At 37.0% G+C, this 20061-nt stretch overlaps 1 protein-coding gene across 7 annotated transcripts in view; it reads left to right on the top strand.

Annotated features, from left to right (window-relative positions):
* The window catches only part of RAD17 (RAD17 checkpoint clamp loader component), a 32010-nt gene that overhangs the window by 10762 nt on the left and 1187 nt on the right, over positions 1-20061 (top strand). For 5 of the 7 annotated variants that reach the window (XM_045186247.2, XM_053912978.1, XM_045186248.2 and 2 more), the window contains 7 exons: positions 4285-4396; positions 4773-4958; positions 8809-8894; positions 9012-9158; positions 10665-10814; positions 12495-12615; positions 18962-19019. In XM_045186247.2, the coding sequence (XP_045042182.2) occupies positions 4285-4396; positions 4773-4958; positions 8809-8894; positions 9012-9158; positions 10665-10814; positions 12495-12615; positions 18962-19019 (860 nt within the window). The remainder of the gene's footprint in view (positions 1-4284; positions 4397-4772; positions 4959-8808; positions 8895-9011; positions 9159-10664; positions 10815-12494; positions 12616-18961; positions 19020-20061) is intronic. The other 2 variants (XM_045186249.2, XM_045186252.2) reach the window with 2 other exon arrangements.

Genomic DNA, 20061 nt, shown 5'->3' with positions numbered 1-20061 from the left:
TATATACATTCTAGAAGAAAGTACATAAAAGTGCTAAATGTGATTAGTTCTAGTCATTAGTGGTTATGATTTTTTTTAAAGTATATATTCTCTATGAGCATGATAACTGCAAATTACAGTTTTAAACATTTTATTTTTAAGATTTTATGTATTTATTTAAAGAGAGGGGAAGGGAGAAAGAAAGAGAGGGAGAGAAACATCAATGTGTGGTTGCCTCTCACATGGCCCCCACTTAGGACCTGGCCCACAGCCCAGGCATGTGCCGTGACTGGGAATCAATCAGCAACCCATTGGTTTGTAGCCCGCGCTCAGTCCACTGAGCTACACCAGCTAGGCCAAATATTTTATGTAGTAAACATTAAGAAATAATAAAAATAATATACTACTTTATCACCTTTACTGAAGACTTTCTATTTTAAGACTAACTTATTAAATTGCAAAAGGCAATTTAGCAAGATGTGTCATATTAGTAAAAAGAGATAACTTCTTTGTTGTGGAGATAATGTGTTAATGTGTTCTGTCTTAAGTAGTGGACCTGCAAGAATGTTAGAACTGTCACAGGAACAAGAACACTATTCAAGTCCTGCAAGCTTTTACAAAATCAGATTGTTAGGATATTGTTTTGGGGTCTCCAAGATGAAAATGATAATATAGGAAGATGTAAAGAAGACTTCCATCTCTTGCATCCTATAGCTTAATTATATTTATATATATATTTAAACATTTTATTTCTTTATTTTTTTAATATTTTTTATTTTATTTCCTTATTTTTTAGAGAGAGGAAGGGAATGAGAAAGAGAGGGAGAGAAATGTCAATGTGTGGTTGCCTCTCGCACTACCCCTACTGGGGACCTGGCCTACAACCCAGGCAGGTGCCCTGACTGGGAATTGAACTGTCAAGTGACCCTTTGGTTCATAGGCCTGTGCTCAATCCACTGTCCACTGAGCTACACCAGCCAGGTTTATTTCTTTATTTTTTTAGAGAGATGACTGGGAATAGAACTGGCAGGTGACCCTTTGGTTCGTAGGCCTGTGCTCAATCCACTATCCACTGAACTACACCAGCCAGGGCGATTTCTTTATTTTTTTAGAGAGAGGGGAAGAGAGGGAGAAAGAAAGGTAGAGAAACATCGATGTGTGAGAGATCGATCAGTTGTCTCCCACACCCCCAACAGGGGACCCAGTCCATAACCCAAGCACACGTCCCAGCTGGGAATCGAACCTGCAACCTTTAGATTTGCAGGCCAGCACTCAGTCCACTGAGCCACACCAGCCAGGGCTTAGGTAATTATGTTAAGAAAGACGGTTGACATCTTAAGTGAACTTAGTTGTACGGTCGTGTTCCTCCTTATCTGGGGGGGATACATTTCAAGACCCCCAATGGATTCCAGAACTGCAGATAGTACCGAACCCTATATATACTGCTTTATCCTTGTACATATATACCTATGATAAAGTTTAATATATAAATTAGGCACTGTAAGAAATAAGAATAACTAATAATAAAATAGAACAATTAAGACAATAAAAAAGGGTTAATTGAACACAAGCATCGTGATACTGCAACAGTCAATCTGATAACTGAGATGGCTGCTGAGTGACTAACAGGCGGGCAGCTACCCAGTGTGGACATGCAGGACAGGGGAGTGATTCGCATCCCAGGCAGAGTGGAGCCGTGGTTCAAGGTGCTGTCATGCTACTCAGAATGACATACAACTTAAAACTTACAAACTGTTTATTTTTGGAATTTCCCATTTAGTATTTTCAGGCTGCAGTTGACCACAGGTGACTGAAACAATGGAAAATGAAACCCCAGATGAGGAGGGACTACTGTAATAAGAGAGAGTATTGAGTATCTCAAGGTTTTTTTGTTTGTTTAAGTAGAGGTTTTTCTGTTTTTATAGGAAAAATAGCCTTTAGTCTTTCCTGATACCATTAGGTATATCAAGTATGGAAAGAACTGCTGTTCACACGCTTTAGCCACGTTTACATTTTCATAGTAATTAACATTTATGGTATTTTCTCCAAGGATCATGATTTCAAATTACATTTCCATTTTGGCAAGTAGTCCATATCTAGAATTTTTCAAAAACAAGTACTCTAACAATTTTTAAATTCTATGTTTTTGCAATAAAAATAAAGTTAATATGGAAGATAAATTCACAGGCATGAGCAAGAAAAGTTTGTAAAAGAATGATGAGGAGAGACTTGCTATCTAGGTATTGGAACATAATATGAAATCATAGAAATCTCAACTGTGGTATTGGCCCAGTAATAGACAAATAGAAGAATTGAAACGAGAAGACAGAAGTCAATGTATGTAAATGCGAATTTTCTATACGAAGTGGCTTTTCACATCGCTGGGGAAAGAGTAGACTGTTATAGTTAATAAATGGTGTTGGAACAACTGGATATCCATACGGAAAAGCATAAGGTTGTATCTTTATAGTATGTGCAAAAATAATATCCAGGCTGATTAAATGTTAAAATGCAAAAATCAAAATTAGGAAAGTATGAGAAGAGTAAATAGTGACTTTCTTTTGGGGGAAAGCCTTTCTAAGCAAGAAACAAAAGCCTGAAAGCCATGGATTTATTTCAAAAAAGTGAGAAACTTAGGAAATGACAAGGCATGGTAAGGAAAATTAAAAGACTGGCATAACACCTAAATATATAAAAATGTGCCTACCAAAAAGGCTAAGAATAGAAGCCAGTATATAAAGAAATACAAATGGCTAGGAAACATGAGGAGTGTTCAGCTCTACTAGTAATCAGAGAAAATCGTTATCATTCAGATACCATTTTTCACATATCAGATAGAACAGTTAAACGATTGATAAACAGGATGTCAAAGATACAGAAACATGGGCAATCTCACACACCATTGGTAGGAAAAATAAAACTGGTAATTTTGGACACTTTGAAAGCATTCTACAGAAATATTCACACATATTGGCAAAGATACATATATGTCTGTAATGGTGAAAAATTGGAAACAATGTAAATATACCTTAATTGGGGGAAATATTAAATTGTGGTACACCCATAACACTTTTCAAAAAATGAAATAGATTTAAAGAGCACCAAAAATGTATTAAATAAGTAAAAATCAAGTTATATGGTAATGCATACATAATAGTATCCTAGTTATGTCTACATATAGACACTGTATATACTTATAGATATTTGTGCACAGAGTGGTCTGGAAAGGTACTCACTAGAATATTAACAGTTGTGACAAAGCTTAGGATTTGAGGAGACCAACAGAAGAAAGACAATAACTTTTTTATAAAGGCTTTGAGACAGCTCAAGTTAATAAACTTAAAAATACTTATTGAAGGCCCTGGCTGTTGTGGCTCAGTGGATTGAGTTGCCTGCCTGTGAACCAACAGATCGCCAGTTCGATTCCCAGTCAGGGCACATGCCTGCGTAGCAGGCTAGGTCCCCAACTGGGGATGTGCAAGAGGCAACCAATCACCATCTCTTGCACCAATGTTTCCCTCTCACCCTTCCCCACTCTCTAAAAATAAGTAAGTAAAATCTTTAAAAATATATATACATATAGAAGGATTGTAGCATTAGTACTTTTTTCTGTTTTAGTCAGTTTTTACAAGATCTAAAATGTGATGATCTGTGAACAGTCACATGAATTCAATTTAAGTCATACTAGTAAACCATCAGGAGGTTCTGAATGGAGAGAGGGGACACATTTTTTCTTGCCTTATATTTGAACTACCAATGTTGTAATACCTAGTTTTTAAATTTGCATGTATGTTTTTGAAATACATGTGTATTTTATATATCTTAAATGTCTGTATGAAACTTGGGCTTTAAAGATGAGTCAATGCAGTTCTGGCTTTTTAATCCTCAACAGACTGTATTATTATGTTGAAAACCCCAGTGTAGAGATTTTCATGTAAATTTGTCAAAATTTTTGTACTTAATTTTACTACATTATATTGTGATTTGAAGTCTCTCTATGTGGGTATGTGTGTGTGCGTGTGTGTGTGTATGTGTGTATATATATGGATTTGTGTATGGAGAGATAGAAAACTTCCCTATGTAATTTTTTCAAAGCAAAAGAATATTTTATATTCTTGAACTTTTACTTTAAACTATGTCAAGTCATTGACACTTGTACCTTCATAGGCAGGCTGGGGTTTAACACAGAGGCTTTTTAGCATTCAAATTTAAGATTCTAATATACTTCCATTAAGTTTATAAAATCAAGTTTTAATTTTATTGTTTTAGGAAAACATACAAAAATTTTTAATTTTCTCATTTTAGAATGGAGGAAATATTACTGTCCCTGATAAAACTTCTCTAGAGTTGCTCTGTCAAGGGTGTTCTGGTGATATCAGAAGTGCAATAAATAGTCTCCAGTTTTCTTCTTCAAAAGGTAACTATGGAAGATACATTCTTATAACATTATGTATAACATAACTATTCATGAAATGAAATCAAACTAAACATTTTAATTTATAATTGAAATATACCTATCTCCACTTACTAATATTTTATTGAGACAGTGTCATAAAATTACATTTGTACACATGCATGAAAACTCCCTAATGAATATGTCATCGTATATATCTGTATATATGGGACAAAACCTGATTGGTTTTTGTGGTTTGCTGCTTTACCTTTCAAAGTTAATTTGACTTACTGGGTGAAAATCCTGGCTCTGCCACTTAGCAGTGACTAAATCGTACAAGTTTTAGCTTTCATATTTTAAATTTATTTTAAATACTACCACTTGGGTGTATATTATTTAGGAAGAAACAATTTATGCCCAAGGAAAAAAGGAATGTCTTCGTTAAAATCAGATGCTGCGCTGTCAAAATCAAGACGAAGAAAAAAACCTGATAAGGTTTTTGAAAATCAAGAGGTCCAAGCTATTGGTGGAAAAGATGTGTCTCTCTTTCTCTTCAGAGCTTTGGGGAAAATACTATATTGCAAAAGTAAGGAAACCTTATACATTAAAAAAATTATTATATATTAGTCTTACAACTGATGTAAAGTACCCACAATTTTTAAATGTCATGTATTTGGTTCTGTTACAAGAAGGAACTAGGGCTAAGTCAGATACTGTTTGGCAAGGCCTAAGCAGGAAAATGTATTTATCTAGATAGAGTATTTTGGGAATATGAGTGATTAAACATAAAAACTAACTACTATAGGCCATACTCATGTTTGTAAGTCTTACACAATTACAGTTTGCCAAAGGTAAGACGGCAGTCCATCTAGATTTTTAGTCACAAGTGTTGCTGCCCAAGCCCTCTTAGCACTGAGCTGTGGCCACCAGGGCGCTAGGCAGATTGCCCAATGGCTTTAGGTTTCTTTGGATTCTCTTACATTTCTCTGGTCTCTTCACTTAGCTGCCTGTCCCTAACCAGAGATGTTCTTCCTTTTTCCTCTTCTGTTTTTTTTTTTTTTTAATATATTTATTGATTATGCTATTACAGTTGTCCCATTCCCCCCCCTACTCCACTCCATCCTGCCCACCCCCCTCCCACCCACATTCCCCCCCTATAGTTCATGTCCATGGGTCACACTTATAAGTTCTTTGGCTTCTACATTTCCTACACTATTTTTACCCTCCCCCTGTCTATTTTCCACCTATCATCTATGCTACTTATTCTCTGTACCTTCCCCCCCCTCCCCCTCCCACTCCCTTAATGACAACCCTCATGTTCTAGTTGTTTGCCTAGTTTGCTCTCGTTTTTGTTTTATGTGTGGCCGTTAATAACTGTGAGTTTGCTGTCATTTTTACTGTTCCTATTTTTGATCTTCTTTTTCTTAGGTAACTCCCTTTAACATTTCATATAATAAGGGCTTGGTGATGATGAACTTCTTTAACTTGACCTCATCTGAGAAGCACTTTATCTGCCCTTCCATTCTAAATGATAGCTTTGCTGGATACAGTAATCTTGGATGTAGGTCCTTGCGTTTAATCTTGGGTAATGTAATTATGATGTGCCTTGGCGTGTTCCTCCTTGGGTCCAGCTTCTTTGGGACTCCCTGAGCTTCCTGGACTTCCCGGAAGTCTATTTCCTTTGCCAGATTAGGGAAGTTCTCCTTCATTATTTGTTCAAATAAGTTTTCAATTTTTTGTTCTTCCTCTTCTCCTTCTGGCACCCCTATAATTTGGATGTTGGAATGTTTCAAGGCGTCCTGGAGGTTCCTAAGCCTCTCCTCATTTTTCCAAGTTCTTGTTTCTTCATTCTTTTTTGGTTGGATGTTTGTTTCTTCCTTCTGGTCCACACCATTGATTTGAGTCCCAGTTTCCTTCTCGTCACTATTGGTTCCCTGTATATTTTCCTTTGTTTCTCTTAGCATAGGCTCCATTTTTTCATCTGTTTTTCGAACAGATTCAACCAAGTCTGTGAGCATATTGATAACCAGTGCTTTGAATTGTGCATCCGATAGGTTGGCTATCTCTTCCTCGCTTAGTTGTATTTTTTCTGGAGCTTTGAAGTGTTCTGTCATTTGGGCCTTTTTTTTTTTTTTTTTTTTTTTTGTCTTGGTGTGTCTGTTACTTTAAGGGGCGGAGCCTTAGGTGTTCACCGGGGCGGGGTTGCGCTGGTTGCTATGCTGTGACACTGTACATGGGGGAGGGGCCGAGTGGGAGCAATGGCGCCTGCCTCACTCTCCTCCAGCTTTCAATCTTTCACTCCCGCTACCCACCATCAAACTGGGCCACTCTGGTGCTGGTTCCCGAGTAAGAGGGCCTGTGCACACTCTAGGCCCCTGTGGGTCTCTCCAACAACCTCTCCTGTGAGGCTGGGAGTCTCTCCTGCTGCCGCCCCAACCCCCACGGGCGTTTTCAATCAGAGGTTTGAGGCTTTATTTCCCCGAGCTGGAGCCCTGGTTTGCGCGGTCTGCTTTGCTCCCCGCCGTTCGTCAGCTTTATCTGAGGGCGAATGTGGGGCCCCGGGGTGCTACCCGCCGCTCTGCCTGCCCCGTTCTCCGCCACTCTGAGTCCGGCCCTCTGGGTTTATCTGTGCAAATGTGGGGCCGCAGGGTCTGCTAGCGCTTGGACTGCCTGCGCCATTTGTCCCACACTCCGCCAGTCTCAGTCCCGCCACAGCCACGCGAGTCCTCTCCACCCCGGTGCCCGTCTCCGCCCCTCCTACCAGTCTGGATGAATGTTTATTTTCTATTTCCTTGGTGTTGGTCCCCCTTGCTGTTCGATTCTCTGTCAGTTCTGGTTGTGCGAGGAGGCGCAGTGTGTCTACCTACGCCGCCATCTTGGTTCTCCTCCTCTTCTGTTTTTAATGACTTTTTCTTCAGCCCCTTTACCTTCATCACCTATTTCTAAGCTCCCAAATTGTCTCTGCTTTCAATAAAATCAGTTTTCAGTCTCATGGTCCAGAAGGAAGAAAATTGAGATTCCTTTTTTTTTTTTAATTGGTCTGATGTGATTTTTATAAAGAATAAAACATTGCCCAGGCTGGTGTGACTCACTTAGTTGGAGTACCATGGCCCCATAACTGAAATGTCGCGGTTTGATTTCTGATCAGGGCACATACCTAGGTTGCAGGTTTGGGTGCATGTGATCTTCATTTGGGGTGCATTGAGGGGTAAACCAGTTGATCCTTCTTTCTGTCTCTCTGTCTGTTTCTCTCTCTTGCATCGATATTTCTTCCTCTCTCCCTTTCTTTCTAAAAGCAATGAAAAAATGTCCTTGAGTGAGGATTAAAAAATAAATAAAAGTTTACACAGATTTTTTTCAAAAGATTTTATTTTTAGAGAGAGGGGAAGGGAGGGAGAGAAACATCCTTGTATGGTTGCCTCTCGCACACCCCCTACTGGAGACTGGCTCACAACCCAGGCGTGTTCCCTGACTGGGAATCAGACCAGCGTTCCTTTGGTTCTCGAAGGTTAGCCCTTAGGCCACTGAGCCACACCAGCCAGGGCTACACAGATTTCTGAAGGAAAGTCATTGCTATAGTTTAGAATAGTTTTAGATGTCAGAACAAAAAGCAAGTCATCATGATTAAAAGGAAAAACATCTTATGCGTACAGTATCCTCAGTACTCTCTGTTTTTCAGATCTCTTGTAAAATAGCTGTATCAATGAGTCACAAATAGTCTGAGCAGACATTCACTGGAGCCTCATGCGTATTACATCTGTGACTGTCTGAGACTGTTCCCTGGTTGCCAAAAACCCAGTTGTTTGAAACTACTTTTTATCTTCCTATAAAACTCTGTGAATGCTTCTTATACCTGCTTTCCATCTGTGTTCCTTGTTGAAAATTGAGATTTCTAAATAGAAACCTTCGTGCCACCTGAGGAAAATGAAACAGACATCTCTTAGGTGGAAATGAAGACACTCCTCTGTCTCGGGCTCCTCTGACCTCTGAAGCTCAGTGCCCATGCCACTGATTGTTTTCCTTCTGCCCTTTCTTTTTCCTCCTCAACTTTCTTCTGTATCCTCCTGCATTAGGGGATGGGGTTTCCTATTCTCTCCAGCAGAGAGCAGCATCTGCCTACATACTGAATTAAGCAGTAGAGACCCCTGTATTGAGATGAGACTCTAAAGAAGAAAGCAACCCACAGCTGGAAAGATGAAATGCGGAGTGCTTTAAGAAGTGGAATATTTTAATTCCAGAAATGCCATAATCAAAGCATAAGAATTCTAAATCTTTCTTGCTAGTAGGCAACTCACATAAGCTTCCAGTTATTTTTTTTAATTTTAATGGCTCACTTAGTATTTTTTTGGAATTGTGTGCCTAAGGTGTTGAAAAACCTTCAAATGAGGGGTGTTATATAATTATAAAGATGTTTTTAATCCAGAAATTTTTTATAGGAGCATCTTTAACAGAATTAGAATCACCTCGATTGCCCTCCCATTTATCAGAGCATGAACGGGACACATTGCTTGTTCATCCTGAGGTAAAGTGTAAAGTCTTTAATACCACTTAGTACTGTTTACAAGACATATATTATTTACATTTGTAGACGTATAGATCTGACCACCAAAATTATTATGTATGCTTTTTTATATTATAGGAAGTAGTAGAAATGTCACACATGCCAGAAGAGTTATTTAATTTGTATCTTCACCAAAACTACGTAGATTTCTTCAAGGAAGTAGATGATCTTGTGAGAGCCAGTGAATTTCTGAGTTTTGCGGATGTCATCAGTGGTGACTGGAATGTAAGACCATTTGACTTCATTCAATGTTTTTGTGTTTGAATATTTCCTCAGAATTGAGAAAGAAATTTTACTTTTATTCTTTATTATTTGACATGATTTTCTATAACTTCTTGATAACTATGAGAAAATTAATTTCTCCAACTCAGTGTTTATAATGAAGCTTCAGCAGTTAATCTGGTGATAATATAACTAATTTTTTTCTAAAGTTTTCTGATTATAAAATTAATATATACTCAGAAATTTTGACAGCCATTGAAAAGTGGATAGAAAGAAAATAACTGTGCTTCTTTACTTTCTGCTAATATTTAAATGTTTGGGTTTTTTTTACACATTGGAAATTATTCACAACATAAATTTGTGTTTTTTCTTAATATTTGAACACTTCTCTGACCAGTACAGTAGCCACTAGCCACATGTAGCTAATTAAATTAAATTAAAATTCAGTTCCTTAGTCACACTAGCCACATTTCCAATATTTGATAGTTATATGTGGCTAGTAGCTGCTATATTGAACAGCCCATTTCAATATAACTGATATTTCTATCATAAGCAAAACATTTCTGTCATAGAAAGTTCCATTGGTTAACACTGTTCTGATATGTTAACATTTCTCTGTTATAAATGTTGAAATATCATTAATAATTAAAATTAGGAAAACTACAATGAAAACAGTTTTGATATAGTGTGTCATATTTAGAGTTTCATTATTCAGCAGTTGTATTTGCTTGATTTTTTAAAATATTTTTTTTTAAATTTACTTTTAGAGAGAGGAAAGACAGGGAGAGAAACATCATTGTGTGGGAGATACCTACATTGATTGGTTGCCTCTTGCATGCCCCCAACTGGGGACCTGGCCTGCAACCCAGGCATGTGCCCTGACTAGGAATTGAACCAGCAACCTTTTGGTTCACAGGCTGGCGCTCAATCCATTGAGCCAGCTACACCAGCCAAGGCTATTTGCTTGGTTTTTTTATACTGCTTTTTTATTTTGAAATTTTTCAACCTATCGACAATTTGAAAGAATAGTACAATGAATATCTGTATACCTTTACTTTGTTCACCAGTTTTTCACATTTGCCACATTTGTTTAATAATGTATTTACAGACTTGTTTTGACTGAATAATTGGAAAGTAATTGCAAGCATCATGACACTTAATATTTAAGCATGCGTAATAACATTACTCTATTACAAGCCTAACAGCATCACACCTAAGAAAATTAACATACTGTGATTGCCCAGTTATCTCAAAAAATGTATTTAAAGTTGTTCCTCCCACTCACATCCAAGATCCAATCAAGTTTACAAGTAGCATTTGATTATTATTTCTTAGTTGGATTTGCTTAAATAATCTTGTAGCATATTATTTTTAGGGCTGCAGTGATACTCAAAAAAGTGAACATATAGTGACTAAATATGGTTAATTTGTGTGTGTGTGTGTGTGCCAGTGGTACCAATGATACTGTGTTATAAATTTCTTATTTCATATTTTGTCTTCTTTATTTAGACACGCCCTTTACTCAGGGAATATAGTACATCTGTAGCTACAAGAGGTGTGATTCATTCCAACAGAGCCCGAGGATTTGCTCATTGCCAAGGAGGAGGATCAAGTTTTCGACCGTTGCACAAACCCCAGTGGATTTTAATAAATAGAAAGGTAAAAAAAAAAAATTGTGCCCTTTCCATAGGTGAACTTCATGGCATGTGAATTACATGTCAATAAAGCTGTCTTTTTTTTTTAAGTTAAAGAAGAAGAATATTCTTAGTGAGAAATACTTGATAGGCATTTTCTTTAAATTATGACAAAACATAAAAGGACAGTCTTCTTAAGTGCTTAGTCATTTTTTAGGGGGAAAAAACACTCAAAATTTGAAGGCTCATACCTATTTTGTTAGCTAATAATTATTATTGGAATCAAAGTATAATTATATTTTAGTATTAATTGAAAATAAATCCTGGCTTTGCCTCTAACCACTTGGACAAGTTATTTTACCTCACAACTAGTAAGTGTGTGCACTTAGTTTCCATAGCTATAAATGGAAAGGATTGAGCCCTGGCTGGTGTGGCTCAGTGGATTGCCAAACTGCGAACCACAGGGTTGCTAATTCGATCCCCACACAGGGCACGTGCCTGGGTTGCAGGCCAGGTCCCCAGTAGGGGGTGTGCAAGAGGCAGTCACACATTGATGTTTCTCTCCCTCTTCTTTCTCCTTCCCTTCCCCTCTCTAAAAATAAATAAAATCTAAAAAAAAAAAAACCCCGAGAGGATTTAATTAAAATAAAGGTCAAAAACAGGTGGCCCAACAGTTGAATATAACAGGGACAAATTTTTTTAAAAGATTTTATTTATGTAGTTTTTAGATAGGAAGGGAGGGAGAAAGAGTGTGAGAGAAACACTGATCTGTTGCCTCTCGCACGCCCCCTACCCACAATCCAGGCATGTGCCAGATCAGGAATGAACCCGGGGATGCCCAGCCCACTGAGCCACACCAATCAGGGTGCATACACAGGGGGTTTTTTAAAGAATTTTGCCTGTCTTTAAAAATTAGTATAATAATTAAAATTCAGACATGGATTTCTGGCTTCAGAATTTCAGGCATCCCCTAGGGGGAATAAAAAGGAAAGTAAGGCAACATTGGCCCATATTTTTTCATGACAGCAATCTGCTAAAGCCAAGTGGAATCTGCCTCCTGAAGATGGGAGTGGTAGGTACCACTGTTTGCTGCTGTTCCTCCTGCCCGGCTCCTGTAGCATCTGAATCTTTGACCCCCTGGGTAAAAATCATAAGACTAAATATAATTCATAATCTAAGAAATTTCAACAGATTTCTGTGAAGAATTTTATGACTTTTAAACAATTTATAATCCCTTATCGACTTGCTTTGCCCATACAGAACAAATACTAATTTTGCATTATAGTTACATGTGAATTATCTCTGCAAGACATGCTTCTCTCCTTATCAGCCTAACATTGTACTTATGTTAACTGAAGAAAATAAGTTCTTTCATTGAGAAACAATGTCCTCAAAAAATCTGTGATATATCTTTGTTCATAAAAAATTATTTTGATTTGTAAGTGTTTTTTCTTCTACCTTAGGTCTTTTTTTTTAAAATTTTTACTGCTGTTATAATAAATGTGAATTAACTGTGTAGGTAAAATGCTTTGTTAGATAATGGTAGGATAGTTATAAAAGGATAATTAGATAAACTCTTAAAAGTATATTTGTAGTATGTAAGCACACACACTTTTATACTATATTATTTTATAATATAATAAACTTAGCATGTGTAGGAATACGTATCCATATATTTCACTTTATTTTTCATTCTTCTATACAGTATCGGGAAAATTGCCTGGCAGCAAAAGCACTTTTTTCTGACTTCTGTTTACCAGCTTTATGCCTGCAAACTCAGCTGTTGCCATACCTTGCTTTGTTAACCATTCCAATGAGAAATCAAGGTAATAACATGGGTTTTTATTCTCCCTGAGAAGTAGAGTTTCATAACATTATCTTTCTATAGGTCTACTCATTGCTCAATACGAGTGAGACTAATTTTTCTCTTTATTTATTTATTGATCTAGAATTAATATGCTTTTTGATTAAAAAAGAAATAAAATAGCATTGGCTGGTGTAGCTCAGTGAATTGAGTGTGGACATGTAAACCAAAGAGTTGCTGGTTTGATTCCCAGTCAGGCACATGCCTGGGTTGCGGTCCAGAGCCCCAGTAGGAGGCATGAGAGAGGCAACCACACACTGATGTTTCTCTCCCTCTCTTTCTCCTTCCTTTCTCCTCTCTCTAAAAATAAAATGAAATCTTTAAAAAAAAAAAAAAGAAAATACAGAATTATATCAAGTAAAAATTGAAAGTCCCCTATAACCACAGGTAATTCCTTTTGATAGATTGGTGTAAATTCCTCCAGACATTTTTCTGTGCGTATACAAATATTAGATATAAGCTTTAATTTGCTATGTCACTTACCATGGATAGTGTTTCCATATTTTATAAGCTAGTGATAAAGCAGCTCTGGAGGCTGGGAATTCCAAAATTAAGGCACTGGCAGAGACATTTTCTGGTGAGCACCTGCTTCCTAGTTCGCAGATGTTCATCTTTTCATATTCTCACATGGTTGAGAGGAGAGCAAGAGAGAGCTGTGTTCTAGGATCCCTTTTATAAGGACACTGATCCCATTTATGAGGGCTCTAGCCTCATTACCTAATTACCTCACCTCCTAAAGCCATCACATTATGGGTCAGGATTTCAGTACATGAATTTGAGGTGACACCAACATTCAATATGTAAAGCAGTAGTGTTAAAGTATATTCAAGTCTAACTACTATTTTTTCAAAATTTATAATTTTAACCTTATTGATAGATACTTTGATTTCAATATTACAGTGTCTGTTAATAATATATTTATATTTTTCTAAGTTTTTAAACTATAAATAATGCTGAAAAAATTAGTATACTTAAGGCAATGCACACTTGTACAATTTATGTCTACTGAGGTTTGCCTTTTTCTAAACTTTACCAATTTTTTCATCATTTGTTTCTTTTTTTTTTACTGTGTATTTTAAGGGCCACATTTCATTAACAGGACTAGGTCATAAACCTGTGTTGTTGATCTTCAAGGTAGAACAGGGAATTTGTGTAATATTTAAAATAGTAATCTACCATAAAACTCAGAAATTTTAAAGATAGGGTTTGCCTAATGACTGATCAGAGGAAAGGATTATAGAGTAAATATCTGCCCTCATACAGTAAGAGTCTCATCTTGTGGTTTTTAAGAGGATTAATACTAAAAGATTTAAAATATTCTATTACACATTCACAGGCAGAAGTGGATGACTTTTGTTGTTGTTGTTGTTGTTGTTGCTGTTTTAAAGATTTTATGTATTTATTTCGAGAGAGGGGGAGGAAAGGAGAAAGAGAGGGAGAGAAACATCAATGTGTGGTTGCCCCTCCCATGTCCCCAACTGGGGACCTGGCCCGCAACCCAGGCATGTGCCCTGACTGGGAATCAAACTGTTAACCCTTTGGTTTGCAGACCTGCGTTCAATCCACTGAGCTGTTCCAGCCAGGGCAGAAGTGGATGATTTTTGAACAATGGACGTGATTAATCTGTGGGTCAGAATCCAGAGATTTCTCTATTCTTGCCTATTATTTTGAAGATAATAATTTCAATTATTTCAAGAAAATAATTTTAAACTTACAGAAAAGTTACAATAAAAGTATGAAAGAATTCTTGTATATCCTTCACCATGATTCCTCAGTGGTCAATTTTTACTGTTCTTACCTTTCATTTTTTCTCTTTCTTTATACCTACATGCCCACACATATATGAGCGTATTTTTTTCTAAACCATGTTTGAGTAAATTGCAGACATGCCCACTGTTCTTACACACTTCAGCAGGTACTTCCTGAAAACAAGGACACTCCTACATAACCACAGTGTACACATCAAAATCAGGAAATTAACTTTTATACACTACTACCATCTAATTTATACACACCATTCAAATTTTGCCAGTTGTCCTAAATAACGTCCTTTGTAAAATAAGAACAAAAACTTGTTCTCATTCTTGTCCAGAATCCAGTGCAAGATCACATGATGTATTTAGTTACAATGTCCCTTTAGTCTCCTTTGATCTGGAACAGTGCCTTAGTCTTTCTTAGCTGATGAAGTTTTTGAAGCATATGGGACAGTCACAGTGTAGAGGCCGTTCCTCAGTTTAGGTTTGTCTGATAATCCCTCAGGAGTGGATTCAGGATATGTGCTTTTGGCAGGTGATACTCTGTTCTCAGTGCATCATATCAAGAGAATATGATGTCTATTTACAGTGTTACTGGTGAAGTTAACTTTTGTTATTTGAGAAGATGGTATCTCAGATTTTGTAATGTAAAGATTTTAAGTGTATATGGGGAGATACTTTGAGATTATATAAACATCCTATTTCTCATTAAAATTTCACTTACTAATTAAAGCATCTGTTATTTCCTAAATCTGTGATGGTTGGCAAATGGTGATTTTCTACATTATTCCTTCCACATTGGTGTCAGTGAATTGTACAGTAGATATTGCTTTGCCTTCTCCCACATTTGTTTGTTTGTTAATATTAGTATGGACTCCAATTTTTATTTCCTCAGTTATAGTTCCTTGCTCTCATTATTTATTTTGGTCTCAAATTGCCCAGATTTGGCCAGTGCAAGCTGCTTTAAGGTAACTGTCTGCCTTTTGATGTGTATCCATTACTCTTTGAGTACTTCCTGATACAAAATGTTCCAATATCATTTTAGACTTTCCCTGCCCTAGTCCCAGAACCAGGAATTTCATGGAGCCCTGGTTCCTCTTACTGGAAATGGTATTTAAAAATGAGGATCTGGCACTAAGCATGCTCATTGCTTCAGGGGTATCATTGTTTCTAGGCTTTTCTAGTGGAACAAAGCTAGGAAGCGTGTGTGTATAATATGAGTTCACACTGATACCTTCAATTTTAGTCTAACACAAGGACAACCTTTCCCCTCTTAGCATCTATACCTCCCTTATAGAGCAGTGAAAAACCTATCTCCCATTTTGCTGAATATATTCACGTATTTACTCTGTCATTCTACTTACAGCATCTCCTAACAATGCAGGCTGTTCCTTCAGTTTCAGCCCTACTGCCACCAACTCACATTGGTACAACTGGCCACATCCCATGTCCCCCCTCCAGCTGTGGGATCAAGAATCTGTGTAATTAGCAAGAGCCTCCTTGGACAAGGAGCATCAGCATCACCTGGAAGCTTGAGAGAAATGTAAACTGTCAGGCCTCACCCAATACTTACTGAATAAGTGTGCATTTTAACAAAATTCTCCAGGTGATTCTTCATGGCAGATGTTTGAGGAGTTTGAGAAGTATGGGTTTAGATTACTTACATTGGGATCATATGGAAAATCATTCATTCACTACTTTAAAAAATTCAGCCTCCAGGAAAACTCTAAGTTTACCATATCAAAAAGCTATTTTTAAAAAATTGTGATTGTATTGTGTAGTGGAATTTTTTTAAAAGTAAAGCATCCAGGAGCCTTGAGTGGTAGATTCGCAGACTTTAAGAGGTTTAAAAAATTAAGAATGTGGCTTTTCTTTGTATTATCAACTTTTATCCCATTTCTTGCATCATATGTACTATGTCATTTCAGACATTATTGCTTTAATATTTTTTATGCTCCTTTCTCCCTTCTCCTTTCTATATTTCAACCAGTGGTTATTGGAATGTTCTTAAGGCAGCCCGGATTCCTGATATCTTGTTCATTTTTCTTCGTTTAATTTTCTCTCTTCAGTTGCACAGTCTCTGTCAATCTGTGTTCAAATTAACTGACTCTTCTGCCAGTTCAAATCTACTGCTGAGCCCCTCTGGTGAATTTTTCATTTTTGTTACTAGAATTTTAAAACTCCAGAATTTCCATTTGATTTTTTTTCTGTAATTTCTGTCTCTTTATTGATATTCTCTATTCAATGAGGCATTGTCATTATAGCTGCCTCTGCTTTTTAAAAAAATTTAAAATTTATATATATATATTTTTAAAGGATTCACTTTTTTAAAAAAGATTTTTTTAGTTTATTTTTAGAGAGAGGGGAAGGGAAGGAGGAAGAGAGGGAGAGGAACATCAGTGTGTGGTTGCCTCTTGTGCACCCCCTACTGGGGACCTGGCCTGCAACCCAGGCTTGTGCCCCGACCAGGAGTTGAACCAGCAACCCTTTGGTTCCCAGGCCGACGCTCAATCCACCAGACAGGTGCTAACTTTATATATTTTTTAATTGAGTTTATTGGGCTGACATTGGTTAATAAAATTATATAGGTTTCAGTTGTACAGTTCTATAATACATCATCTGTATATTATATTGTGTGTTTACCACCCAAAGTCAAGTCTCCTTCCATCACCATTTATCCCCCCTCTTTCTTCTACCTCCCCTCTCCCTTTGCTCCCTTAAGCATGGTTTCCTTTTGTTCTTTGAGCATGTTTGTAATGGCTCTTTTGAAGTCTTTTTCTGTTACATTTAAATCTGGACTCTCTCACTTTCTGTTGCCTGCCCTTTTCCTGTGCAGGAGTCACACTTCCTTGTTTCTTTGCATAGTCTTATAACATTTTGTTAAAAATTGGACATTTTAGGTAGTACAATATAGCAGGTCTGGATACTGATTTTCCTCTACCTTCTGGGGCTTGTTTCTTTATTGTTGCTTATGTATTTGTTTAGTGACTTGGCTAAACTATTTTAAGGAAGTCTGTTTCCCCCTGTAGTATGAAGCCTTTATCACTCCTCAAAGAGCTCAGCCTTGGGCATGCTCAGTCACCTTGTGTTGACAGTGGTTTTAGCAGGGCCCTCTTTGACTTTATTTCTCCTTGCTTCATTTCTTGGTTAAACTGTCTGCCTTGTTTGGCATCCAACCCATCTATTGATGATCTCCACTAATTCCTAGCGGATTGGTCTGTTGTTTTCAACAGTGCCAGGGGCATAAATTATTTCAAGTCTGATTGAATTAAATTTGAGCAGGTGTAGACTTTGAGGCATGTCTCTGAGATTTGTTCTGACTCCAAGAGGGCTTTCTTAGCTGTCTCTTTCTCTGGGTCTTCCCAGTGAAGTAGCTGGCTTATGTTTGTTGCTCTTAAGAGGAGGTGTTGATTTTAAGATGTCCCTTAAGCTTGCGCTTCCCCACACTCTGTTTTAAATAAAGTCATTTCCTTTGGGTCGAGCTTCGACTGGAGCCCTGATCATCTTGGCTCTGCCTCTTCTGCCGTGGACCCTGTGCCCTAAGAATGCACTGGGGCATGGGCCATTGCAGTGTGAGGAGGAGGGAGTATTCTCTGCCTTCTGTGCCACTGGAGTAGAGCTTCCATTTTATGGGTACAGAAAGAGAGCCCCTAAGTCTTGGCTGGCCACATTGACCAGGAGAAAGCCCTATGTTCTTGGATGCATCCAACTGAAGTGAGCTCTCCCTGAAGCTGAGCAAGGGAAGAAACAGGTCAGGGCTCAAATGCTGCAGTCCCTTGTTTGATTTTTCTTGAATAAATGTTTCCTCATAATGTAAAATTAAACCATTTTTAAGTATACAGTTCAGTAGAGCTAAACAAATTCACTGTGTTGTGCAGTCTTCAGAATTTGTCATCTTGCCAAACTGACTATACAGGTTACACACTAACCAACCCCCATCCCTACCAATACCACCTACCTCACAGAAGTGTAATCGTACAATATTTTCTTATGATTGGTTTATTTCATTTAGCATGTCATCAAAGTGTATTCTTGGACAGCATGTGTCAGAATTTTATTTTCAAGGCTGAATAATAATGTATGTATATTCCACATTTTGTTTATCCATTCATCTGGACACTTAAGTTGTTTCCACCTGTTGGCTATTGTGAATAGTGCTGCTGTGAACATAGGTGTGCAAATAACTCTTTAAGTTCCTACTTTTAGTTCTTTGATGTATACCCAAAAGTGGAATTGTGAGGTGACATAGTAATTCTGGTTTTAGTTTTTTGAGAAAGAGCCTTACCGTTTTCCACATCAGCTACACCATCATTCTATATTACCAGCAGCAATGCAAAAGGATCCCAGTTCTTCTACATTCTTACTGACCTTTTTGTTTTTTTTTTTTTTTAAATAATAGTCACCTTAAGGAGTATGAAATGATATATCATGATTTTGATTTACATTTTCCTAATGATCAGTAATTTTGAGCATCTTTTCATGTGTTTATTGCCCATTTATGTATCTTGTTTGGAGAAATGTCTGTTTAAAGCTTTTTAAAAATCTCTGTTTCAGCTCAGATTTCTTTTATCCAAGATATTGGAAGGCTTCCTCTGAAGCGACAGTTTGGAAGGTAAGCTGATGATCTTAATTTTCAAAGAGCTGTTGCTGAAATGCCCACTGAGTATGTTACCTGTTTTTTCAATATACAATCAATAAATGTTATCTGTAAAGTCCAAGAAATACATGTTGGGTCCAGCGATTAAAGACCATGTGATTGCATTATAGACTCATTATTTTATTACATAAAGAAGCATAGTTCCACCAGTTTACCATAGAGTATCAGGCTAAGTAGAATCATGGAATCACGATGGCAAGGGGATCTGTAAAACCATCTAGTTCAACAACTCTTACATATCTGGAAACTCCTTTTCAGCTTTCCTAGCAAGAGATTTTCTTAGCCTATATTTGAAGCCTGCAATGAATGACCAGGAACTACCTCACCATAAAAAATTCAGACAAGTGAGAAAATACAGATACTACAGATAGATAAACCTATATCTATACTGTACATTTTATCGCAGAATTGTTTCTGGGCTAATATCAGTGATTAACACAATAATTATATTTCATTTCTGTTCTGCTTATTTGTAAGGTCAAATTATGCCCTCAGGCATTTAAAAAGGATTAAAAAGGGTTAATTGCTGTTATTGGTTCAACTACTTGATCTGACTTGGGAGGCAGGATTTGTCAGTAATACTTAACTACACTGACTAGTACTGTTCTCTTTCATTTATGATGACCACATTTAACATTATCTTTGATTCATATTGATAATATTAAATATGAATATTTAGCTTATATTTAATATTTTAATAGCTGTGTAATTTCCTATAATTCAACCTATACCTTATTTTAGTACATTTAGTTTACCTCCAACTTTTATCACAGCCTTTCTTATAGCTAAATCATCATGCACATCAAATACTATTTACATAGGATGAATTCCTAAAAAATGAAATTGCTGAATCAGTGATAGTACATCTTTCTGAGGCCTTTGCACTATATTGCCAGATTGCTTCCAAGAGTATGTTGACAATTTTATGTCCTTTTTACAGTGTATTGGCATGTTCTTTTCTTCTAATCCTTGCCACCACTGGGTTTTATTATTTTAA

This window comes from Desmodus rotundus, chromosome 1, assembly GCF_022682495.2.
Source record: "Desmodus rotundus isolate HL8 chromosome 1, HLdesRot8A.1, whole genome shotgun sequence".
NCBI classification, from domain to species: Eukaryota; Metazoa; Chordata; class Mammalia; order Chiroptera; family Phyllostomidae; genus Desmodus; species Desmodus rotundus.
The sequence above is the reverse complement of the archived record's forward strand: the minus strand, read 5'-3'. Positions and strand labels throughout refer to the sequence as shown.